The following is a 24,877-nucleotide window of genomic DNA, read 5'->3' as shown; positions in this document are numbered from 1 at the left end:
ATATCTGGTAAGAAATTTTATAAGTTGTATATTTTTAATGCAATGCTTTAATTTTGATTTTACAGAAAAAAGGTATATGACAGTATGAATTAAAAAGTATAAAACAGGTAAAGTAAGACTGGGGGGAAAAGAACAAGCAAGTATGCCTCTGGTAAATGTTAATGTTGCTATAATTGAGCACAATTAGCTCTTACCTCCTGTAGCTAAGGCAAAAATGGAAATGTAATTACTTATAGAACTTATGTTCTTGTCTCCATAGCAACTTATGTATATCTCTTGCATTTAATTTATTGCATTGCTTTAGAATTAGCTTTCTGAGACTCTGGTTCCCACTAGACAGAGTTCCTTGAGGTCAGACACTCTGCTTACCCAAAATAGTGGCTCCAAAAAAATCCCTACGTTTTTACCCTCACAAACTGAAACTCATTGTCCAGAAAGACAGAAATAATCCAAGTTTTCACAGCAATACAGATTTTTCATTTACTAAATCTGAAGGGGAATTTCTCGCTTGGGATATTATGAGAGGTCCATTGGGTAGTACATCAGAGAGTGTCCTCAACAAGTTTTATAGCAAATATTTCCTGTGGTGAAGTCTGATTAATTTGAGAGCCTAATATTGAAGCACCCATCAGTGTAGTGCCCTTACCAGGAGCACGCTTAGGAGTTGCACACACGTAGACTTCTGGCAGTTTTAGTTAATTCAAAGGTGAAACTGTATATCTAGAGAGTTGTGGGTTTTGTATTTACACATGTGTTCCATGGACCCTGAGGGACTGCAGGACTTCAGAATTCACTAAGGAGTAAGGAAGAGATGGGAGCTTTTGATGTTCTAGATCACAAATTATTTTTTAACCAGAAGACATCCTCTTCAATCTGACTAGCATATTGTTTCTGTATAAACATAACTACAAAAAAGTGCATTGCTAAACAAACATACAAACAAATAAGTTTTGAAGATAATGGGCCTAGATAATTAGATGGATGCTGTGCACCTTGCGTGAGTCTCAAACCTGTCTGGTCAATCTGTTCACCTGGGGTTCTTTCCATAACCACAAGTATGAAGGTCCTGACCTTTAGAAATTCTGATCTATTAAGTACAGGGTAGAGCACAGAAATCTGTCCTAAAAAAAAAAAAGATTCTGTGATCACTCAGCTTAGAACCCACTGCTTCTACCGCTTCCTAATACATAGTCTTTCTGTAAAACTATGGAAATAGTTGTAAATACAACGTCAAAACTATGGAAATAGTTGCTGGTACACAGCAAATTTAAATTTTGCTTTTTAGAATTTTATGGAATGTTTTTTAGAATATTTTTGATTTATGGTTGGTTGAATCCAAGGATGCAGAACCCCGGTGATAGAGGGCTGACTGCATCTTTAATACCCGATGACATAGATATATTATAATTCCACTAACTTAATGATAAGGAAGTTGACCTTTACAGAAGCTAACAAATAAATAGCAGGCTGGGACTTGAACCCTTGCAGTGACTTAAAAACTCTTTGATCAACTCATAGGGCAAAAATAAACACCTGAATTGAACCCTTTCATTACTGCTGTCTTTGGAAAATGTAAATGAAAATGCCTAAGCTGTTGTAGATGCCCCTAGAATAATGCTCTGAACAATAGCAATAATGGGTTGAGAAGGATCTGCTGTGTTTTTTGAAACGGTAATTCTGCAATGTCTATGTAATACTGAGCAGTCCTTCACTGAATGATGTTTATTGTTTGACTTTTTTTTTTTTTAGCACGTTGGAGAAATAGAATTTCTATTCCTGAAAACCATCTGATGTCAAGTTTCTTTAAAATGAACTTAAAATTAATCTTCTTTTGGCTTTTGATCTTAAGTTTTAAAATGCCCTTGGAATGAAAATAGGACAACTTTGAGTACATGAGACACATAATCAATTGAATCTAACCTGGTTTTTTAATTGTCCTTCTCAAAAGGGAGAACCAATTTAATCATTCAAAGTGGGCCAATTTTGTGTTGAGACAACCTTTAATCTTTAAAGAATTAAAAATAGGGCACTGATGAACAAATAACACAGTGTATTAGTATAAGACCAGTTATAAAGTGGGTGCATATGTAGAGGATCTCTCTGATCAAGTGAATCAACGGGGAAACATAAATAAACATAAATGTCTGTAGAAGACATTTAATAAATATTTGTTGGATGATGAATTATTTATCTTGTAAGCATGACTCAGCTATGTGGTTTCAGAATTTTCTGTACAAAGTCATACTATTAACATAGTACTATTACCCACTTGGCCCTTCATGATATAACAGAGATGGGAAAAATTGGACATAGGGTAAAACAATTGAAAAAAAAGAAAGGAATACAAACAGAGATTTTAAAGGAAGCAGATATGTTTGGGAAGTTAAGTCAAACATCATATTCGCTAAATATGAAAAGCTGTTACCTGTCTGGGTGGTGGTCAGTTTCCCCAAAGTGTGCAGTACAGGGGTGAGTTAGTAGCATAGGAAGGATTGAGTAGTGGAGGCATCCTCTCCGTCAGTGCTCATGAGAGCCTTGCAAATGATGAACTTACTGGATTTTCTGACTAGAAGGAGATCTACCAAAGTGATTTGGGATGTTTGGAGAGTTGGTAAACATATGATGTTTTAATCACCGCCTATGTGTCCCATCAGTGAGGGAGGGATTCCTCCACTAGAGTTATGGGGATGGCTGAACACGTGACACCAGACACTGGATGGATGAGATCACAGCAGTTTATTAATCACAAACACTCGCAGCCTGGGCAGGACCACATTGGGCTGCACTTGGGAATAGAGCAATCAACAAGGGGCTGGAGGAGATGGGCTCTGGACCATCAAAAAGGTGAGGTGACCCCTCGTTCCCACTCGAGGATGTGATTGGCTTGTTTGAATAATTCCCAGCTAGCAGCAAACTGAAACCCACTACAGTACTCTTGGATTAAGCAGGAACTGCTCTAGGTCCCTCTGATAAGGAGGGTTGTTTAGCTAGGGGACCTTATCCTCAGGAGCAAGTAAGGAGCAGTTGGGCCATTCAGTGCCCTCTCAATTTCACCAGATATCAAGGTAGCACTTGATATTGAGCCTTAATTTTAGGCCTTATGCCACGTGATGAGGCAAGACATTATCAAGGAATGAACATTTTATTCCACATGTTTACTAATACAGGTGAATTGCAAAGTGGCCTCAGTTGGATAGGAAACATTCCTTTTTTCCTTTGAACAGAGGTGAGGTGAAGGGAAATAAAAATAGTTTTTGGCATCCTGCACCCAAAAGACACAACTGACAAACATGGGCCTGGACAAAACAGGCAACATGTTTCTTCTGATATTTTCCTTGTCTGCTGTGTCATCCCTTTATTCTCATAGACAAGTGATCCTAACTACAAGAGTGACAAGAACTCAGCATTATTTTTGCTGTGGAGTTTAGACGATAGCTAAACTATTGGAGATAGGTCCAATCTCGACAAAGCAGAGAAAGAAGTAACCTTTAGCTTTCCTCTGTGTCCCATCTCTGGGCCCCTGTGACCCGTTCATCTTCTTCAACTGTTTTCCCTGTGTTTTCACGCTATTTCTCTGGTTTACTTTGGCCCCCTAGAATGGCTAGCTTTAATCAGATGTTTGTCTTTCATCCAAATGTCATTCCATTCTTTATGCTCATCAGAACTTGAATTTTCTTGGGTCAGCATCTTCCATTTATGTGCTATGGTGTACGGAGAGTGAGATTTTGAACATCTACGTCTGGACTCGCGTACTAAGTCCGCTATTCACTGTGTCAGCTTAAGCGACTTCATTCGTTTCTCTAGCCATGAGTGCTTTCATTTGTCAAACTCATTAGTTAAACTGTGATCTCTAAGGTACCTTGTAGTTTTTTCATCTCAGGCTTCTGAATCTATGTGTCAGAAGTCTGGCTCTCAGGCGTGGTTTAAAATAAACGAAAAGGCTGGTTCCTGTGGTTCCTGTTCTGTAGGAGTGAATATAAGAGGTTTCCTTCCTGAGCTGAGTAAGCACTCCAGTTTTGAAGTCTATGTGCTTGAGGTGTATATCTGCTTCTGCTGACTACCTGGCCCTCATCTTTGAATTCATTCCTTGGATCTTCCACTCTGCCTTTAATGAACACCTGGCTTTGGTCTTTCTTCTGGAATTCTTCTTCCCCCTGCCCCCAGTGCCCACTCATTTAAAAAAAATTATTTTTCCTCCTGGCTCAGGTTTCTCATTCAGGAATTTAATTGGAGCCCATGTTAGGAAGGGCAACTGTATTAACTGGTTGCTTGGAGGAAAGGCTCTAATTAAACCTTGTAGGCATGAATAGATCTTGAATTGGATGTCATTTGAAGTAACGTCACGTAGGTGATTGCCTTCTTTGCTTCCTAATAAATTCATTGGTACTGGCAGCCATTGTGGGGAACCAATTTTCTTTCTTTTTCTGCATAATTACCATTACTGAAAGATTTCACTAAATGGTCCTGGTTGGATGTAGTAATAACCTTCATATCTTCTATCCCTGGTGGCTGAATTCTACTCAGCCTTGACTTCAGAGTAGATGGTTTTAAAGGGGCTTGTATGAGGAACTAGTCTTGTTTAATATTCTTTTTATCTTTTATTGATCTAGAGAGGAAGCCCAACAAGGGAAAAAACTAGATGTGATTAAATAAATTCTCATAAGAAGCAGTTTTAAAAACTGGCCATTCTTGATAAAATGTTGAGATTTAATTGTATGTGTTTCCTTAATATTAGCTCATTATTATTGGTGCATTGGGATTCTTAACTGGATGTAATTGATTTAAGATTTATCACCATGATTTCTTATCATTATTGAATAATTTAATGTTTTAATGCTATTAATGCAATAATGAGCCAGTAATAATTTTCCTCATTATTTAAGCTCTAGAAAAATTAATCCTCGACCTCAAGTGTTTTACAGAATTCTTTCTATAAAATTTAAAGCTAAGGAAAAGAGCTAAGTTTTAATTTTCAAGGGCAATGAAAAGGTTTGGAAATACAGACCATTATTCTGATCAATACGACTCGCAACTTCCTGCTCCGAGAGGAAGGCGGAAGCAGCGTTCAGTGAGCAGTTTGAGTATTTATTAAGACTTTCCAGGTGAACAACAGTCAGGTGGTATTATAAGTATTAAGGTCGTTCAGAGTGTTTCACATTAGATTCTCATCGGCCTATCCGACTTCGGACTGACTAGTGAAAAATGTACACATGTTTTGCTTTCAGAACAATTCAAAAGAACAAAACTCGTGCTTTTCAAGGGAAGGACTTGACTCTCTCCGAGGCACGTTAGAATTCCATGGCTGCTCTGTATTCCTGCTGCGCTTGCCTCAGGAAGTCAAGGCAGGACTACGAATAGACACCTTTGTTCCAAGGCACCAGCACAGGAACAGAGTATGAGCTTTGCAGTTGAACGGGCGCATGTGAATTCCGCCTTCTCTATTTACTCTGTGCCTTTAAAAGTTCTACTTGATCTCTCTGAGTTCTAGGTATCTCATGATACATATCTAAATATAGCATAAGGTTACCCTGTGAGATAAATAAGATAAAATGCAGGCTTTTACAAATGGTACTTAATATTATTTTATTCATAGAAATTTTAACTATGATACTCCTCTCCATGAAAAACTTAGTCTGATTATCTTGTATTATGAGGATGATCTTAGCCTGCTGTGAAGCAATAACCTAGCATGAAACCCAGCAGGGCTGATCATCATTGCTAGATGGTTTTCTCCCTTATTAGAAATTCAATCCCCAAGATCACCTGGGAGGCATCTGAAACAAAATCTGAGGTTAGAGACTCTTAAGTTAGTTTGACTTTGAAAATGGTCAAGTTATAACCTTATAAAGACCAAGAAAATAAACATTTTTCTAATACAACTATTGTTTACTTCCTTGGGCTTTTAACTTTTTTTTATGATAATTCAACAGATTTTACTGTCACAATGAAACAAACTATGCTTTGCATATAGGGCGCTTGCTAAGTCACTATTTTTTTTTCAAACAGATTAATGCAGTATTAGGAGGTAAAGAAAGTCATAAACATTCATATCCGTTCAAGCACACCATAATAAAAGCCATCATCACTTTTTAAATTACTATTTTATAGAATAAATTCATTTCTGAAAAGTTGACTGTTAATTAATGCTTAAATAATATAAAATGGAATAATTCAAGGAAATATTAGGCATTTAAAGTATGACATAAGTGTATATTGTTGACATAAAAATGCTCATTGTATATTTTTAAGTTAAAAAAATCAAGTTTCAAGACAGTTTGCATATAATTCCATTTAGAAATTCTTATCATAAAATTATTGTAATACATGGAGTGATAATTTATCTCTTTGTGGTGGAGTTGGCTATACAGGGTGGTAAAAGTTAAGTATAATGAGAAACACTCTAATTCCTGTATTGGACAAAATACATCTCTATTAATTATGATTGTTCTCACTTTAAATTCAGAATCTCTCCCTCAAATAAGTCCTGCAATCCTACTTGAGTTTCCCAGTCAATTCACTCGCCCACTTTCCTATAAACTATTCATACCCTCTCTCTCTCTCATCAAACTTTCAATAGCTCCTCTTTCCTTTCCCCTCATTCTTTGCTGATAACCTTCTTTGTTCCCTAGAAATTGAAAGCATTTGGAAAATAACTTCTACCTGCTACCTCCTCCAAATCTGCCCTCCTTACAAGCATCTGTATCTATACACTCCACCTTGCCTCATGTTTCAAGGGATAAACCATGTGTGCTGTTGTCCAAGGCCAATTTCTCTCGAATCTATTTTGTAGCTGTTTTCTTTTTCTATCAGGATTTCAAAATGCCGTAATCGCTCATTGATTGTAAATCACTTTACAGCTACCATTCCACTTCTCTGCCACTCTTTATAGCAAAACTTTTTCAAATTGTCACCTCATTATTGCCTCTTCTCTATTCTCTGGGACCCTCTTTAATCAGGCTTTTGTCACCATAGCCGTTCTGGCCAAGGTCACCATTGATCGCCCCCTACCCCATGGTCAGTTCTCAGTCCTCACCGTATTTTCTCAGCAGTATTTGTACCTGAATCATTCCCTTTTATTTGAAACACTTTCTTCATTTGACCTACTGTACACCACTCTTTTGGGGGGTTTCCTACTGTTGCACTGACTGCGTGCCCCTCTCAGTCGCTATTACTGGATTCTCCTCATCATCCCACTCACCCCCATGTGCACATATCCCACACCTTGTTCTCATGCAATCTTTCCCACCCCAATTAGTGGAAACTCCAATTCATCTGTAGTTCCAGCTTTAAAAAAAAAAAAGGAATTCTGACTCCCCACTTTCTCTTACATCTTGTATTGAATCCAGGAGGAACTCCTATTGGCTCTCCCTTGAAAATGTTTCCCTAATCTGACACCTTCTCATACCATCCTCTCTGACCATTTGAGTCTGAGCACATCATCTCTCTTGGATTACTGCAACAGAATCCCAACTTCTGTTTTTGCTTCTGCCCTTGCCATCTTATGCTCTTTTCTTAACGCAGCAATCGGTATGATCCTTTTAAAACCTAAGTCAGTTCATCTAACTTCTCTACGCTGATGCCTCCCCCCATGGCTCCATCTATCTTGATGAAGGTAGAGGACAAATCCTTACAATGGCCTGTAAGCTTCTATGCAATCTAGCCTCCTGTTGACCTCATCTCCTACTGTCCCCGTGGCTCCACCCTCCCCACTCACCCTGGTCTCCTTTGAGGATCCTTGAACACCTTAAGGAAGCCCGGACAGCAGGACTTTTGCTATTTGCTCTCCTAGGATTCCTTCACCCCACCTCTTCCAAGTAGTCATATCACTTACTTTCTCACTTCATTCTGCTGTACTGTCATCTCATTAGAAAAGACTGTCTTGACACCCTGTGTAAAAGAGCACCACCCTCCCTCCACCACAATCCTCCTTATCTCACCAAAACTTTCTAACTTGCCATCACCTGACATAGTTCGTTATTTACTTATTGTCTGTCTTCCTCAGCTAGAATAAAAGCTACATGACAGCAGGAACTTGGCATGTTTCAGTCATTGCTGTATGCCCCATTTTGAAGTTGTAATCTACTCTTCATTCCAGGGCCAGACCACCTGGAGTTTGGCCCGTGCCCCAAACCAACAACTCCATGCAGATAGGCTCTGCCCAAGCCCAGCAGCAGGATCTGTGAGTCAAAGGTGACCCTGAGACCTGTCCCTGGAAGGCTGGGCCACCAGCTTCCCTTCTCTGACTCTCAGGGGTCCACTCCAGGGGGATATCCGCTCATTTAGGCGGTGCTCTGAATCCCCTCTCCTCGCGCACCCTGATACAATGGTCTCTTGCCTCTTCGGCAGGTCCAGACTTTTTCCCGGACTCCCTCCCGGCCAGCTGTGGTGCACTAACCCCTTCAGGCTGTGTTCACGCCGACAACCCCAGTCCTCTCCCTGTGCTCCGACCGAAACCCGAGCCTCACCTCCCAGCCCCGCCCGCCCCGGCGGGTGAGCAGACAAGCCTCTCGGCCTGGTGAGTGCCGATTGGCCCTGATCCTCTGTGCAGGAATCCCTCCGCTTTGCCTCCCGCATCCCTGTTGCCGTGCTCTCCTCTGTGGCTCCGAAGCTTTCCCCCCCACCACCACCCGCAGTCTCCACCCGCGAAGGGGCTTCTAGTGTGTGGAAACCTTTCCTCCTTCACAGCTCCCTCCCACTGGTGCAGGTCCAGTCCCTATTCTTTTGTCTCTGTTTTTTCTTTTTTCGTTTGCCCTACCCAGGTACGTGGGGAGTTTCTTGCTTTTCGGGAGGTCTGAGGTCTTCTGCCAGCGTTCAGTAGGTGTTCTATAGGAGAATTTCCACATGTAGATGTATTTCTGATGTATTTGTGGGGAGGAAGGTGATCTCCGCGTCCTACTCCACCATCTTGAAGGTCCCTCACCATGTCCTTTTTGTGTGATTCAAGACTTAATTTAACAGTTACCCTCTTAGCAAATTTCAACTATGCAATATAGTATCATTAACGGTAGTCACCAGGCTGTACATTAGATCGCAAGAACTTATCTTCCGTAACTGAAACTTTGTGCCCTTTGACAAGCATCACCCTATTTCCCCTCCTCCAAGTCCCTTGCAACCACTATTCTAGTCTCTGTTTGTATGAGTTTGACTACACCAGTCCCCCCTTAGCTGAGGTCTCTCTATCTGCAGTTTCAGTTACTCTCAATGAACTGTGATCTGAAAATATTAAATGGAAGATTCCAGGAATAAGTTTTACAATGCATGCCATTCTGAGTAGTGTGGTGAAATCTCGCACCGACCTGCTTTGTCCTGTGCCGTGAATCTCCCCTTTGCCCAGTGTCTCCAGGCTGTGCATGCCACCACCCGAGTGTCACTTGGTAGCCGTCTCGTTATCAGATTGACTGTTGCAGTATCACAGTTCTTTTGTTCAAGTAAACCTTACTTTACTTAGTATTGGCCCCCAAAGGCAAGAGTAGTGATGCTGGCAATATGGATATTCTCTTACTGTGCCTAATTTGTAAATTACATTTTATCATAGGTATGTATGTATAGGGAAAAACATAATCTATATAGGGTTCGGTACTATTCATGGTTTCAGGCATCCACTGGGGGTCTTGGAAAGTATCCTCTGTGGGTAAGGGAGACTACTGTATTTTAGATTCCATATCTAAAGTGAGACCATGCAGTATTTGTCTTTTTAAAGTTAGATACAAAAATAGAACATAAATTATCACGAAATATATTTTGAACTAATTAACTCTTGAAGTTTACTCTCTACTACCCTTCAAATTTCAATCAGCTTCCATTTCATATTATTTCAGTTGGCATAATATTTCATATTATTTCAATTTTAAGCTCCCAATATTTCCAACCCCAAATATATTCAAGGTCCCTGGCAGAAGGGTGGGGCTGTATAGTAGACGATCTTATAGGGGTAGGGCTTCTACTATTATTTCAGTATTTTCATAACCCGTATGATATTTCAGAACTGGTTGAATATGAGCCCTGATTATCACCAGTATTTCATAGAGAAATGTATGAATTTGAAACAAGCAGCAGGAAAGACACTGAAGTTTAAATTTGTTCAAATAAACCTCAAATGTATATAAGAAATCCTAATGAGCAGTAAATGGAGGAAAATAAAATATCTGTCCAGATGAACAAAATCTTTTCTCATTCCTATTTTGAAATTATCAGCCATATTTATATTTTCTAAACTTTAGTCTATACATTTTCTGAGAAGCCAACACGTTTTTCAGTCACAAGATTTTTAGTTCTCTCACAAGAACAGAGAAAATCTTGACTTATACAAACATGCTTTTTTATTTATCCTTCTGGAATCCAAAGCCATCAAATGTTAGTGTGTAGAATTCAGGTAACTAAAAGAAGGAAAACCTGTAGTAGAAAAAAATTAGTGCTTATAAGAGAAGAGTGGTTGGTGATTTGCCATCATGAATTCAGAAGTTTCTTTGTCCAAAGTCAGAAAGTAGAAAATAATTACATCATCAAGAATAAGATTCACAACTGCCCATTTTTATATTTTTAGATCAGATTACTGCGAGTCAGAAAGCTGATTCGTAGGACGAAACACATAAATGACACAAATGTCTCTAACAAAGGAAAACATCAATTTCCCTTTTTTCAATATTCAGATATTGCCCTTTGATTGAACTGAAGATTCTTGTAAGTTAATAGAAGATAAGCAAACTGATTCTATTCATGAGGTTTCCACTATGTCCTTCAACTGAAACAAACTAAAGGCCAGTCTGTCACTGACATAAAGCAACCAATAACTCACGCACCCAGAAATAAAGAATACAGTTCAAATAATGTTATCTAGCATACATTGTTTCAGAAATCAAGATTATTAGCTATAGATGGAAATGTCGGCAGGCAGTCAGCAATGGGCGTGTTTTCGGGATAGAACATCACCCTCATGCTCTGTGCTGTTAACTCATACACCCCGTTTCCTGGAATCGTGTAAATGCTATATATTTATTGCCTTTGAATTTGTTTCTGTGAGCTGTCATCACTTGTGTTCTCTGAAATTCAATCTTAGTACCATCAGTTTCACCACATTAGGGCGATGAAATAGTTTCTGCTACTTCTTATCCTACCGCTTTACCCAAGTGCATTACCGAAGGGTGATATGCCCCATTTATTAATATATATACTCATAGAAGCCATTAGCCATAGAGAGAAAATGATTCGAATCTTAGCATAGTCCCATTCACTCACTTCATGGGTTTGTAGGTCCTGTAAATATCAAACTGTTTTCCTTGTAAAAATAATTGTAAAGTTTAGAGAGGCAAAGCATTTTTGTTATTAATGACACTCCCACAGAGTTGTCAGTTTCTTTAAACTTGAGCAGGGTGCACCTCCCTTAAAGGTAAACAGTCCAGGCATTCACAATGGCTTAAAAGAGTGAATAGGTCATACATGTCAGAACCCTGGCCACTCATCTTTATGCATACAACCATTTCTTTCCCGTGACATCACTGCTGGACAAGGACATTAGAAATATGTTCCCCTTTAATAATATGTTCCCCTTTAATATAGTGCTTTGGAGTTAAGCAAACTAGGATTTTAATCCAAGCTCCACCCCTTACTTACGAGAATATCCCCATCTTCTTTGAGCCTCATCTTTAAAGAGGAGGAAAACTGGCACCACTCTTACAAGACTGTTTCGAAGGCTAATTGAAAGCCTAGGGCATGTGAGAGATACGCTCCTCCAAGTAGTGAAGGGAAATGAGACTCAGTGCATGTGCGTCCGTAATACCATGAAAAAAATGTATCCACGTTATCCCTGTGGCAGTGAACCTTAGCCAGTCGCCGCAGGGCATGTCTCCTTTCTACACTGATTGATGCACAAGTTCTTAGCATATTATGGTAATTACTACAATATAACTAGGAAGAATAAAGATAGGAAATTGAGTTCCTACTGTGTGCCAGGCATTGTTCAACGCTTCTTCTATTAAAAGTGCACTTATAATGAACTTCCATGACTTTACTGTAGAAAGAGCAGTGTCAACAGTTAATGTAATTTACTGTCAAGAGAACTCCAACTATTCATGAGGAAGAGCTACCTTTTATTTCTCTGTCGTCTTTAGCTGGCCTACACCTGGTAAATGCCCAGGGAAGATCCTGAAAGAGTCCCAGGAGGTGGCAAGATTTCATGCCTTGCTTTCCTTTCCTCTAGAGAACCTTACAAACAGAGAAGGCCAAGATGTGATGTAAACAAGCATGACAATGTCTGGGGTGTGTGTAACTACCAGGTAAACTCCGGTAGCGCTCCGGTGACATTTCTATCAATATTCGGGGAATCTTTTCATTGTTCCTCTACCTTCTTGCCCTTGAATATCATACTTATATCATAGGCATATATTCAAATATAATGATTATTTTGTATCAATTTAGTGGAATAGTTTATTTTTGGATGAAAAAATAAATCCTCACACATTGTCCATTTTAGTCAAGAAAAGTATTCAAATTTGCATTTTTCTCTACTGAATTGTGTTTCTTGGCTTCTAATAAAAAAAGAGAGCATTCTAAAATATAAGGTGGAGATCATATACATTACATTGTATGATTTTTACTATTAACTAATAGTTATTTGCTAATAACTAATTGTTATTTATTAATAATACTGTTATTTAAAGAATCAATGATTTAGTTTTTATTACTGTTGCATATATTCACTAGAATGCGAAAGAATAAATATCAATGTCTCCAGCAAAACATAGGACAGACCAAAATGGATCCTGTCCATTACAAATAATAAAATGATGAATAAATTATAAAAACACTTAAAATATACAGCTGAGTTATAAAGAAAAAACACTTTTGAGTGCTGGAAATAGATAAGACCTCAATGCCAGGTCAAGAGACTAGAGCTGATGATTTTGCAAACCCTGAAAGTGGGAAGAAGAGGCAACGGGACGAGATATAAAGCCTAGAAAATTTGGAGCAGAGGTTCTGATTCCACATGGGGCTTTGGACTTACTAAGTCTTAGTTCCGAAAATCCTAAATAAAACCATAAGGCCAGGGCTTCCCTGGTGGCGCAGTGGTTGAGAGTCCGCCTGCCGATGCAGGGGATACGGGTTCGTGCCCCGGTGTGGGAGGATCCCACGTGCCGCGGAGCGGCTGGGCCCGTGAGCCATGGCCGCTGAGCCTGCGCGTCCGGAGCCTGTGCTCCGCGACGGGAGAGGCCACAACAGTGAGAGGCCCGCGTACCGCAAAAAAAAAAAAAAAAAAACCATAAGGCCAGGACTTTGTGGTGCTTCCTCTTCTGTGAAAATGAAACTGGAAAAAAATCTTCTCACCAGCCTAGGAAAGTTGAAAAGAAGCTTGTAATTTGCCCCAGGTACAGGCTGACACTGGGGAGGGGAATGGCTTTTAAAATTGAAAACTCAAAAAAATGTGACTCATGAGTCACTTACGAATTCACACTGTCAATCAATGTCATACATTTTGTTAACAGAATAAAAGGGAAAAAATACATGATTATCTCAAAAGCTACAGAAAATCATCTGACAAAAATCCAACACCTTTCATAATAAAAACACCCAGCAAACTAGGCATAGAAGAGACCTTTCTCAAACTGATGAATGTCATAGATGAAAAAACAAACAAACAAACAAACCCACAGAAACCACAGCTAATATCATACTTAACGGTGAAAGACTGGATATTTTCCCACCTATATTAGGAATAAGACGAGGAGTTTCACTGTCCTACTTCTGCTCAACTATATACTGGAAGGGTCTAGTCAGGGCAAGAAAAAAACAAACAAAAGGCGTACAGATTGGAAAGAAGAAAGACTATCTCTACCTGTAGATGACATGACATGATCTTGTGTATAGAAAATACCAATGAATCTACCCTCAAAAGTCTGTTAGAACTAATAAAAGAGTTCAGCAAAGTAGCATGATACAAGATCAATATTAAAAAATCAACTGTATTTCTATAAAACAGCAATGAACAATCCAAAAATAAAGTTGAGAAAATGATTAAATTTACAATGGTATCAAAAGGAATAAAATACCTGGAAATAAATTTAACAGTAAGTGCAAAATTTTGCATTGAAAACTACAAAACCCTGTTGAAAGAAATTGAAATAGACCTAAATAAATGAAAAGTTATTGCATGTTCATGGATTGGAAGACCTAATATTGTTAATAAAGCAATACTCCCAAATTTACCAACACATTTAATGAAATCCCTATAAAAATGCCAGTTGGATTTTTTTGTTGCTGTAGAAATTAATATTCAGATCCTAAAATTCACATGAAAAGACAGGTAACCTAAAAGAGCCAAAACAATCTTGACAAAGAACAAGCAGTAAACTTCACATTAACAAGAATAAAGGCTAAAAACTACCTATGAATATATAAAGGAAGTTCTAATATAATAGAGATAGCACTACAAAAAATAATGGACTAGTAAAAGGATGAATGTTTTTAAAAAGTGGTGTTCACTACTCAGCTATATATATGATTAAAAACTTAAATCAGATCCCTGCTCACAGCATGGAGAACACTTAAAGTCTGAAATGTAAAAAGCAAAAGTTTAAAACTCAGAGAAGTATAGATAAACTAACAAGAGAAAGGCAAGTCAATTATGAAATGGATAAAAATCAGGCAGTTCACTGCAAGGGAACCCCAAGAGCCAACAGATATACGAAAAGTCTCATTATTTATCAGGAGAATGTAAATTATAACAACAGTGAAATACCATTTTACATGATTGGCAGAACTTAAAACTCTGATAATACCAAGTCTTAGCTAGAATATGGGGAAACAAATTCTCTCATGCAAGGCTTGTAGGAATCTAAGTGTTTGCACTGTTTGCGGGGAGCAACAGGCAATTTCTAATAAAGCTGAGCTGTGCCTGTGTTTTGATCCTGCCATTCTACTTACAGAATTAAAACCTATTTAAAAGACCTGAACGTATGTGCAGGTGAGCGTCCTAGTATAGTCATTATAGCCTTGTCTGAAAAAGCAAAAACAAATGAACAAACTAACAAATAAACAAACTAACAAATAAATGTATATCAATAGGTACAAGGAACACCTTACTATGGTGCACTTATACAATAGAAATGGATTTAATTTGTTTCAATCAGAATTGATAAATCTTAAAACCTAATGTTGAGTTTACAAAGAAGGTAAATAATAATTATATTATGGTGTGAATTTTACAAATACATTGAGGAATTGTATTTGTTGTTTACAGGTAGGGAAATACGTTATAAATTTATAAATTATAGAGAGAAGGATGTACATGGCTTCCTCATGAGGAGAAGGGTGTGGGGAGAGATGGAGGAGAGACTTAATCTTTTCTGTAACACTTTATATAAACTTTATTTTTATATATTTAAAAATCTGCATATAATAAAATACATTATTATTTATGTATATACATTTTATAGCAAATGTATATATATAAAATCCTGAGGTAAACATGGCAAAACAATTTTAAAATCTGGATAGTGAGTACATTGTTTTATTGTTCTCTGTACTTTGACTGTCTTTGAAATCTTTCATGATTAAAAATAAATATATGAAAGCCTTCTTTTGAAAGTAAAAAATATCACATGGTTTTGGAACTATCAAGAAGTGTGTAAGCATAGGGCATATTTTGGTTAGTTTAGCATATATACGTAATTCAAGGAAGGGCTTTTTTTTTTTTTTTTTTAGCTCTGAGGAAGCAGTTGAAAACTAAATGAATTGATTAATAATATGTTCTTATCGTCTTAAGATGCTCCTAAAATACTGGAAAACCAAGTATCTTTAAAATGGCCATATCCAGAATAATATTTATCTTCTCTTTCATATATATAAGATTTAATTTCAAATTTACCCCTTTACTAAATCTCTGGCCCTGAGTTTATGAAATCAAGATTATCAGTTTATACTTTGTACATCCTAGAAAAAGTGTTTGTCTTTAGGATGCATATGTAAGCACTATAGGGAAGTAAATTTGCAGTTATAAATAGTTATCACTGCTATTTACAGAATGAATACTCTTCATTAGTAACTCAACAGCTGATATACTAATACCAAGGGATTTAAAAAAAACAAAAACAAAAATGACAATATCCCTAGCACTTAGAATGCTGAATAGCACTTAGTAATTACTCATTAGTTTCTTATTGAATGAATGGGACAATGAGTGTGGAAATATTATTTCATTTGATCTTCAGAATGATCTTTAAAGAAGGTATTAATCTCTACGAGGTTAACAAGGTTTTCTAACCCAAATTCACACCATAAACCACTGTTTTTTTTTTTTAAGGAATTTTGCCTTTTTTAAAAAAAATTTTATTTATTTATTTATTTTTGCTGTGTTGGGTCTTCGTCTCCGTGCGAGGGCTTTCTCTAGTTGCGGCAAGTGGGGGCCACTCTTCATTGCAGTGCGCGGGCCTCTCACTGTTGCGGCCTCTGTTGCGGAGCACAGGCTCCAGATGCGCAGGCTCAGTAGTTGTGGCTCACGGGCCTAGTTGTTCCGCAGCATGTGGGATCTTCCCAGACCAGGGCTCGAACCCATGTCCCCTGCATCAGCAGGCAGATTCTCAACCACTGCGCCACCAGGGAAGCCCAAACCACTGTTTCTTGAACCATCCTCCAAGTTGGGAACAAGAGTTCCTGTCGTCACAGAACAGGGTTGCTGTGGATGTGTTGGCAGTAAAATCTCTGATTGCGCTGTTTTTCTAGCAGGTAGAGACACTGTACCTCCAAGGTTACAGGAAGTGGGTTCTCCTACCTCCTTCCTTTGAATTAGTGTTGAGAGGATTTGAAGACTTTTTCTTTGGAGAGAGTGTCTGCACTCATTTCTGTATTGTTTTTCTTCTCAGTTAACAGAAAACTAAACACAAAGTTCATTTGCTTCTATCTGCTATCATATCATGGAAATATATCTCCCTCAGGAAGTCAGTATGTATGTGCATGGGGCGTAATGAGGCCCTGTGATATGGGCCAATAACTTCTCTTTAGCTCATGTGTGAATCTCAGGTTAAGTGTTACTCTGTTAAATGACATTTAAATTATTAATGTAACGTTCAGACATTTGTATTTTAGTAGTGCCCTCTCTATTCTCAAAGGCTTTAGGTAGAAAATCATATATTTACCTTACCTAGTGAGGACCAGCCCAGGTGAAATCCCAGAGATAGAGGCCTCTCGCCTGGTGGGAGAAGCGTGAGGACGTGATCACAGGTGGAGGGTAAAGGATGCTGAAAATGGAAGTTGTACAAATTCTGTTCCATTTCCCCAAGTAGGGCCTTGCCTGGGCCTTTTGTTGGGAGGCCTCTCACCTAAGTCTGCGAAGCACAGCTTGCTGACCTTGGTTCTGGGTTCTCTAGACTGTGGCTTCATGACTGTGGCTCTCAGGAGTCTAGTAAGAGGGTGATACATGCTCACAAATAACTGTGATAGGTGATAGAATGTCCCTGTGAGAGAAATAAAGAAAATGAGTAGATTTCCTTTCAGGAGAGAATTCGTAGGTCATAGGTACCAAAAGAGTTGGGGATTAGGGTGGAATTTTTCATGACTGTTAATGACTTGGCAGCATTTTTGATGTAAGGAGAAGAAACGGGATAAAAAATACACTCATCTCAATCAAAAGAGGCAATTAGATTTCTAACACCTGCATCAAAAAATGAGTGTTAAAAACAAGCTGAGGATTACTGAGTGTGGATAAAGAAATAATTTCTCTTATTGTGGGAGTCCTGGATTAATCACATCTAAAGCATACTGCTTTTCCTTAAATTTGACCTCTCCAAGCCAATACATATCTTCCCCAGAGCTGAAAAATATGTACCACCTGACATTATAAAGCTCTCTACCTGATTTTTAAAATAATTTTATTAATGATTTTGTTGTAAGAAAATTCCTGTATGAACAATACAACAATCTGATTTTCTTAATACACTGTAAGAGGAAAAAGTAGCATTTTGGACTATCAAATATTTAAAAAAAGACTTCTGTTTTCTAGTCTGGTAAACAAAGTGAGAGAAACGGACCCTGCTGAGTTAATTCCTTGAATTTCATCCCGCACAGGCTCTCTACCTCTGTTTTTAAGTCCAACAGTGCCCTCTACATCCCATTCTCTGTACAGAATTCCAGTGTTTGAAAAACACAGAATGATCAAGAAGACGAAACTGCCCTCAAATTTATGAGTGTATCCTCAAAATAATTATAACAAGCAAAGTTTACTCATATACTCTTTAATCTAAAGTACATAATTCTCAATATTTTCTACTTCTAAATCAGCAATATCTTCTGATCTTCTAAGAAGATAGATGTCAGGCATAGGTTGCTGGTAAAATATTAAATCATATATTCACATATTATTTATGATATTTTCTAAGCCATATTTGAATTATCAGTAATTTTAGAATTTCTTTTTTAAAAAATGTGATCTCTAAAGGTTGTCACTGCTTGAAACTAGATTTCCAGAAAACTGGCTCCTATTCTAAAATGTTTGTCTTTGAGATCAAACAACTCTCAAGTTGCCAGCTGTTAAACTGTCATTAGTAATCTTGACTTAATAACTTGATATATTTAGAAACAGCATGCTTTTCTAACTGATTTCTCCTAATAAAAGTAACAGCAATTTCATTTGAAGGACTCCATTTTTATTAACAAATGTTCTTATTCAATTTGATTTTTAAGGATTTTGATGTGTGATGAAGAGGTTTGTTAGGCAGGACCAATTCAGTTACTTCTGAACTTGGTGCACTGTCACTGTGGCCTAGTTTATATGTATCAACAGAGTTTCCATTAGATGTAGAATTTTACTTTGTGATTAAAGGTGCTATTTCATAGGTAAACATTTTGAGTCCTGAAGAAGAATTTCAGGAATGTAAATGTTTTTAGGAAAAAACAAAAAAATAATTGATTTATTCCAGATCATTATTAGCTACTTAATATATACCACCACATCTTGGGAACCAGAGATAAAGACGTGAATAAATTGAGAACATCACTCTCATGGGGAAATTAGAGGAGGGTGTCCAGACAATAACACAGTCAAGAATCAAATTAATTTTATACTTGCAGATAGTTTTTTTTTGTTTTTTGCGTTACGCGGGCCTCTCACCGCTGCGGCCCCTCCCGCTGCGGAGCACAGGCACCGGACGCGCAGGCTCAGCGGCCATGGCTCACAGGCCCAGCCGCTCCGCGGCACGTGGGATCTTCCCGGACCGGGGCACGAACCCGTGTCCCCTGCATCGGCAGGCGGACTCTCAACCACTGTGCCACCAGGGAAGCCCTATTAACATATTTTGACAGAAGCATATTAGCAATCATTATCTTACTTATGCATTTAAAACAAGCGTTTTGTTATTAAAGGTTAATTTAATTTAGTTTTAGGTTGTAGATCCAATGTGTAGTTGAGCTATTAGTGGAATATAATTCTTATGCCAATAATATCAAATTTTTTGGTTTCTACATAATTTCCTTATAAACGTTCTGTAATACTGTTTCATGTACAGAAGCTTTTTACTTTCCCTTTTCCTTGTGATTTTTGTTTCCCCTAATTATTTTTTAAAAGTAATGCTTTTAAAGCTTTAGTACTTTAAAATTTACTTATTATCAATTATTTCTCATTGTCTATAGCAGTGAAACTCGAAGAAAGCAATTTTCCTCTAGAAAAAAAATTGTACAAAGCATTAACCTAATATATGTTTACTGGGTCAACATGTAACATGGAAATTTGTTTTTAAGTACACTGCATTCTTTGCAAATCATCTCACATTTCTGTAATTTCTGCTCTTTTCTTATGCACAGTTTTTTTCATGTATCAGGTTTTTATTTATGGAAAAAGCTATTATAGAACACTTTTATCTGTCATACATAAACATTTAAAATGCTTATGTTTTATCAATTGCTAATTGTTGTAGCAATGCTTAAAAATTAAACCAAATTAATCTTGCTACAGTTTTAACAATTGTAGTCTGGATTATATAGGGAAATAGCTTATTTTACTTTAAGAAAGATCTATTAGAGCTGGAAACAGTACTAACTACTAAGCTTATAAAATCCAAACTACAAAATTTAGCCATACATCATTTTCTGATTACTTTGTGTTTTTTCTATATAGCTATAGGTAAACAAGTTGATTTTATACATTATGGTTTGTACTTTCTTTTTTCCCATACATTGCCCAGAACATAAAATGATGCTTAACAACGAATTACTTACTTGATTGGATATCTGGTTAAATACTCTTATTGAAGAAGACCTCAAGACTTACTATTTTCAAATATTAATTTTTAAAGAGGATAGATAACTTAATGACATTTCGATTCAAATACCTGTCTATAAATTCTAGTTCCACCATATATAAAGCTATCTTTGTTAATAATAATAGTTATCTACATCATAAGCCTATGCTATAAGGATTGAATAATACATGTGAGATACTTAGAACAGTTCCTGGGCCATAGTATGTGCTCAACAAGTGTTAATTATTATTATTTAACTTCTTTAAATGTTTATGTGCATACTGGGAAAAATGTCTTTATAAGGATTAAAATGTGTGTACAGCACTTAGGACTCTTAGTATGTAGTAGAATTTATAGTTAAATGCTAATATGTATGCAAGGCACTTCAGGATCTTATATAGTAGGCATTGTTATTTATAGTTAAACATGATAGGTCTTAATTACTAAATTACTAATCCTCTACACTAAACTGATATGAAACTAAAGAGCCTTACAAAACTTCAGTAGAACTAATGCTTCTCTCCAGTTTACACCTATCTGGATACCAGAGATCATGTGTAAATAAAAATTTCAAATGTTTTGAATTTTTTGGAGGCATACATTTGATTACAGATAAAAGCAGTAAATACATATTATCAGCATGTTTTAATAATCACAAATAACTTTCTCAACGTAGATAGGAAACAGATGAGAAAAAAATCTGTTCATCCATTTCAATCAGCTGACAAAGATGCAAAAAAAGCAGCTCACACTGAGAATTTAATGACTAATTTATCAAATGCTCATGTTTCAGGTATGGACGCCATTAACAAATGTTATTTGTTTTCTTTTTACAAAATTCTATGTCATCTATATATTTATTGAAGCAATTATGATTTCCTTAAGATCTGATTCTTCAACTTACTTTTAAAAGTACACTTACCAGCTCAGTTTTTGACAATAAGGTCCATCTAGGAGAACTTGAAGGGACAATTCTTCTGTCCAATGATGTTAATCTAAAATCGTCTGTTTTTTGGTGAAAACTGTTATCCAGTGGGACTTTGAATGAAGATTATTTGTTGGATTTGGACAAATGCTGCTTCATTTGCTATTTGACATGGCCTTTTAATATCTTTAGTATTTAATGATCAAAACTCAGTCTCATGGTGATTTTCTTTCGCTCTTTAGTTACTGACCCTGCTGTTTATCTCTCTTTTTTTTTCTCTAGATTTGTTGCCATCCAAGGATGGCAAAGATTTAACAAAATGTTTTCTGCTACAAGTGGTAAATATTCTTCTGCACTACATCGAGAAAACTTTTGATGTTAAGAGTAAAATATTGGACTTTTCATCATCCTCATCAACTTCTTGAAGGTTTGGATGGGTTTGACTTAATAGCTGTCTGACCATCCTGAGTCTCTGGAGCAGTTGCTTGGTTATTGCACAGATACCTTAAAATATGGTGTTAAAACAGGTGATTTTCAAATTTGTGTGCCTGAACTGAACTGAATGAATAGCTTTGAGTTTGCATTTGTGTTGAAAAATACTCCAATTTTATTCATTTTTATGTAAAACATTTGTCTGGTTTATTTTAAATTGGTATTGTCATATATGAATTGCTTATTAATTAACAGAGAAAAGTAAAAAAAATGATTTTGATTTGGAGAGTTATATCTCAGTGGCAAATAACATAAAATTTTTATTTACCTTTTTCATTTGATAATATTCATTATTGATGCTTAATTTATTGTCTCTATACATCAATAAAACATAGAGTGCTAAAATTAGATATATGTATAATTTATATATACAGCCTACATTTTAGAAAGTGTTTTCTGAATAAATTAATATCGTTGTAACTTGATTCTTAATCTCTTAAAGCAATGATACTTCCAGGAGCAAACGATATTTGAACAGGCTCTAGAGGCAAAAAAGAGATTCAAAAAGAGCTATCATACACATCATCTTTAAGATATAGTGTAAAACCAGTGCAAAGAACAATCCATTTTGGAGCTAAGGAGGGGAAGATTAATTTAAACTGAGCTGAATATAGATTGTTCGGTTTGACAAGTAATGTTTGGTGATCCTTTCTTAATATAAAAATTCAAAACATCATTATAAGAGGGACCTGGTTTTTTCATAGTTGAAATTATCTATTTGTGGTGTTTTTTTATTTTTATTTTTTCACATCTTTATTGGAGTATAATTGCTTTACACTGGTGTGTTGGTTTCTGCTGTACAACAAAGTGAATAACTATACATATACATTTATCCCCATTTCTCCTCCCTCTTGCGTCTCCCTCCCACCCTCCCTATCCCACCCCTCTAAGTGGTCACAAAGCACCGAGCTGATCTCCCTGTGCTATGTGGTTGCTTCCCACTAGCTATCTGTTTTGCATTTGGTAGTGTATATATGTCCATGCCACTCTCTCACTTCGTCCCAGCTTACCCTTCCCCCTCCCCGTGTCCTCAAGTCCATTCTCTACATCTGTGTCTTTATTCCTGTCCTGCCCCTAGGTTCTTCAGAACCTAGTTGAAATTATTTATCTTTTTTTGGTGCTTTTTAAAAATTATTTTCCATTATGGTTTATTACAGGATATTGGATATAGTTTTCAGTGCTATACAATAGGTCCTTGTTGTTTATCCATTCTATATATAATAGTTTGCACCTGCTAAGCCCAAACTCCCACTCCATCCCTCCCCCCACCCCCCTCCCCCTTGGCAACCACAACTCTGTTCTCCGTGTCTGTGAGCCTGTTTCTGTTTCATAGATAGGTTCATTTGTGTCATATTTTAGATTCCACATATAGGTGATATAGCATATGGTATTTGCCTTTCTTTGAGTTACTTTGCTTAGTATGATAATCTCTAGGGACTTGATGTTTTAATCAAAAAATGGATAAGGAACTTCGGAGGGAAAATTGTTTTATCTTTTAGGTGGTTGATCCCCCATTCACTGAGGTAGCTTTACACACCGCATCCTTGGTCTGCTTTAGGTGGGCTCCTCACTCTGGCATTGGCATTCAAGCCCCTTCTCAATTCAGTGCCTTCTCATAGCTGTTCCTTGTGCTCATAATAATCCTCCTCCACTGTTTGGAAACCAACCGAATTGTCCCTGAAAGATCACCTCCTCCAAGAAGTCTTCTCTGGAGATTGCCTCTTCTGCTCCCCTGACTGCTGTGGATGCCCTAGGAATGGTCTTATAACATCCTGATCCTTTCCTTTGTAGTGATTTTTACTGTAATTAAACACATTTGTGTCATTACTTGATTATTGTCTTTTTCTTCCACCAGTCAGTGAGATCCCCATGGTAGCAGCTATGTCCACCTTGTATGCCCACTGGATCCCAATACCCAGCATTGTCCCTGCATATGATAATTGCTCAGGAATATTTACTGAATGAAATAAGTAAAGTGTGCTTGATCCATAATACCTGTTCACTGAGAAACTGCTATAAAATTTAACTACTTTTTAGCCTTGTGTTTTTACTTTGACCCATTTGCAATTTTGTCTTTTTTTCTAGGACATCCATGCTATTTTAACCAGCTCTCCAGTGGGCTAGATGCGATTGGACTTGCAGGGGAATGGTTGACAGCCACTGCAAATACCAACATGTCAGTATCCTTCTGGGTCTAAGGAATGTGGGACTATTAGACACATAAGCAAGAGTGGAGATGTCAGTTGTGGAAGTTACATTTTGCTGGATAGGATGTTTGCTGTATCAGAAAAAAATAGTTGATACCCTGAGAGAAATGCAAAGATGGTTCCTGTTCCCTGAGTGACATTTTGACTGGTCCTCTGGACAGTCTCTCTCTAGAAAATCTCAGGATATGAATTTCCTGGTAAGTAGAGTTCAGTTTTTCAGTCTGAGTTATTAGTGTGCAGATTGGGAGCCCAGCTCCAGGACTGGAATCATTTCAACGCTACCCAAAACAGCCCAGAGCACGGAGTCGAAAAAAGACACAGACAAGTATGTGAAAAGTTTCCTGCATATAAATTAGAACTTCAATCTGCTAGAAGGTGAAGAAAGTAAACTATTAAGGGAAAGTTAAATTGAACTCCAATGTGAGTCCTTACAAATTTTGAACTTTGCCACAGCAAAACTTACAGTTACAAGAAAATTAGATACACTGCTGCAACGTTTTGAAGTAAAATTAATTTTAGGGCAATATATTTTAAGGTTAAAGGGATAGGGAAATGATTAGATATGAAATTGAAAGGATCAGTCTGTGTCAGATGTTAATATAATTTAACTAGCTATCAAAAGAGATAGGTGGTAGAAATTTAAACTTTAAAACCAAGAACTAAACATTTATGAGAAGTGACTGCTTTGCTATGTGGGAAAACTGTGGTTTATTTTAACTGTTTAGTTGTCATTGGGATTTTAATGATGCACAGGGATTTATAGATGTGAAATGCATGTAAAAGTAACCTGCACAGTTTACTGCTAGTTTTAATTTTTATTGCTTGATTATGGCCCTTTATTTAAACATGCATAGAGTAATACTTTAAAAAACCTATATCTTTTGAGACTATATGATGCACTTTATATGTTATATAAATTATTACACAAAAATCATTTTATAAATCTTGCTCCATTATTTGGAATCCCATTATTATGAAACTTAATCATTTTTTGTGTGAAGAAAATATAGAGTCTTGGTTTAAACAGAGAA

At 37.0% G+C, this 24,877-nt stretch overlaps 1 protein-coding gene across 1 annotated transcript in view; it reads left to right on the top strand.

Moving 5' to 3' along the window:
• Nucleotides 1-2,687: 2,687 nt before the first annotated feature.
• Nucleotides 2,688-24,877, top strand: part of LOC116739063 (glutamate decarboxylase 1-like) — a 30,351-nt gene continuing 8,161 nt past the window's right edge. Inside the window, 7 exon segments of the mRNA XM_032603138.1 lie at nt 2,688-2,849; nt 5,226-5,393; nt 6,957-7,034; nt 21,390-21,545; nt 21,547-21,597; nt 21,599-21,674; nt 23,725-23,815. Of these exon segments, the coding sequence (XP_032459029.1) occupies nt 2,688-2,849; nt 5,226-5,393; nt 6,957-7,034; nt 21,390-21,545; nt 21,547-21,597; nt 21,599-21,674; nt 23,725-23,815 (782 nt within the window).

This window comes from Phocoena sinus, chromosome 14, assembly GCF_008692025.1.
Source record: "Phocoena sinus isolate mPhoSin1 chromosome 14, mPhoSin1.pri, whole genome shotgun sequence".
NCBI lineage: Eukaryota > Metazoa > Chordata > Mammalia > Artiodactyla > Phocoenidae > Phocoena > Phocoena sinus.
Note: the sequence above shows the minus strand (reverse complement) of the source record. Positions and strands in the feature narration are given on the sequence as shown.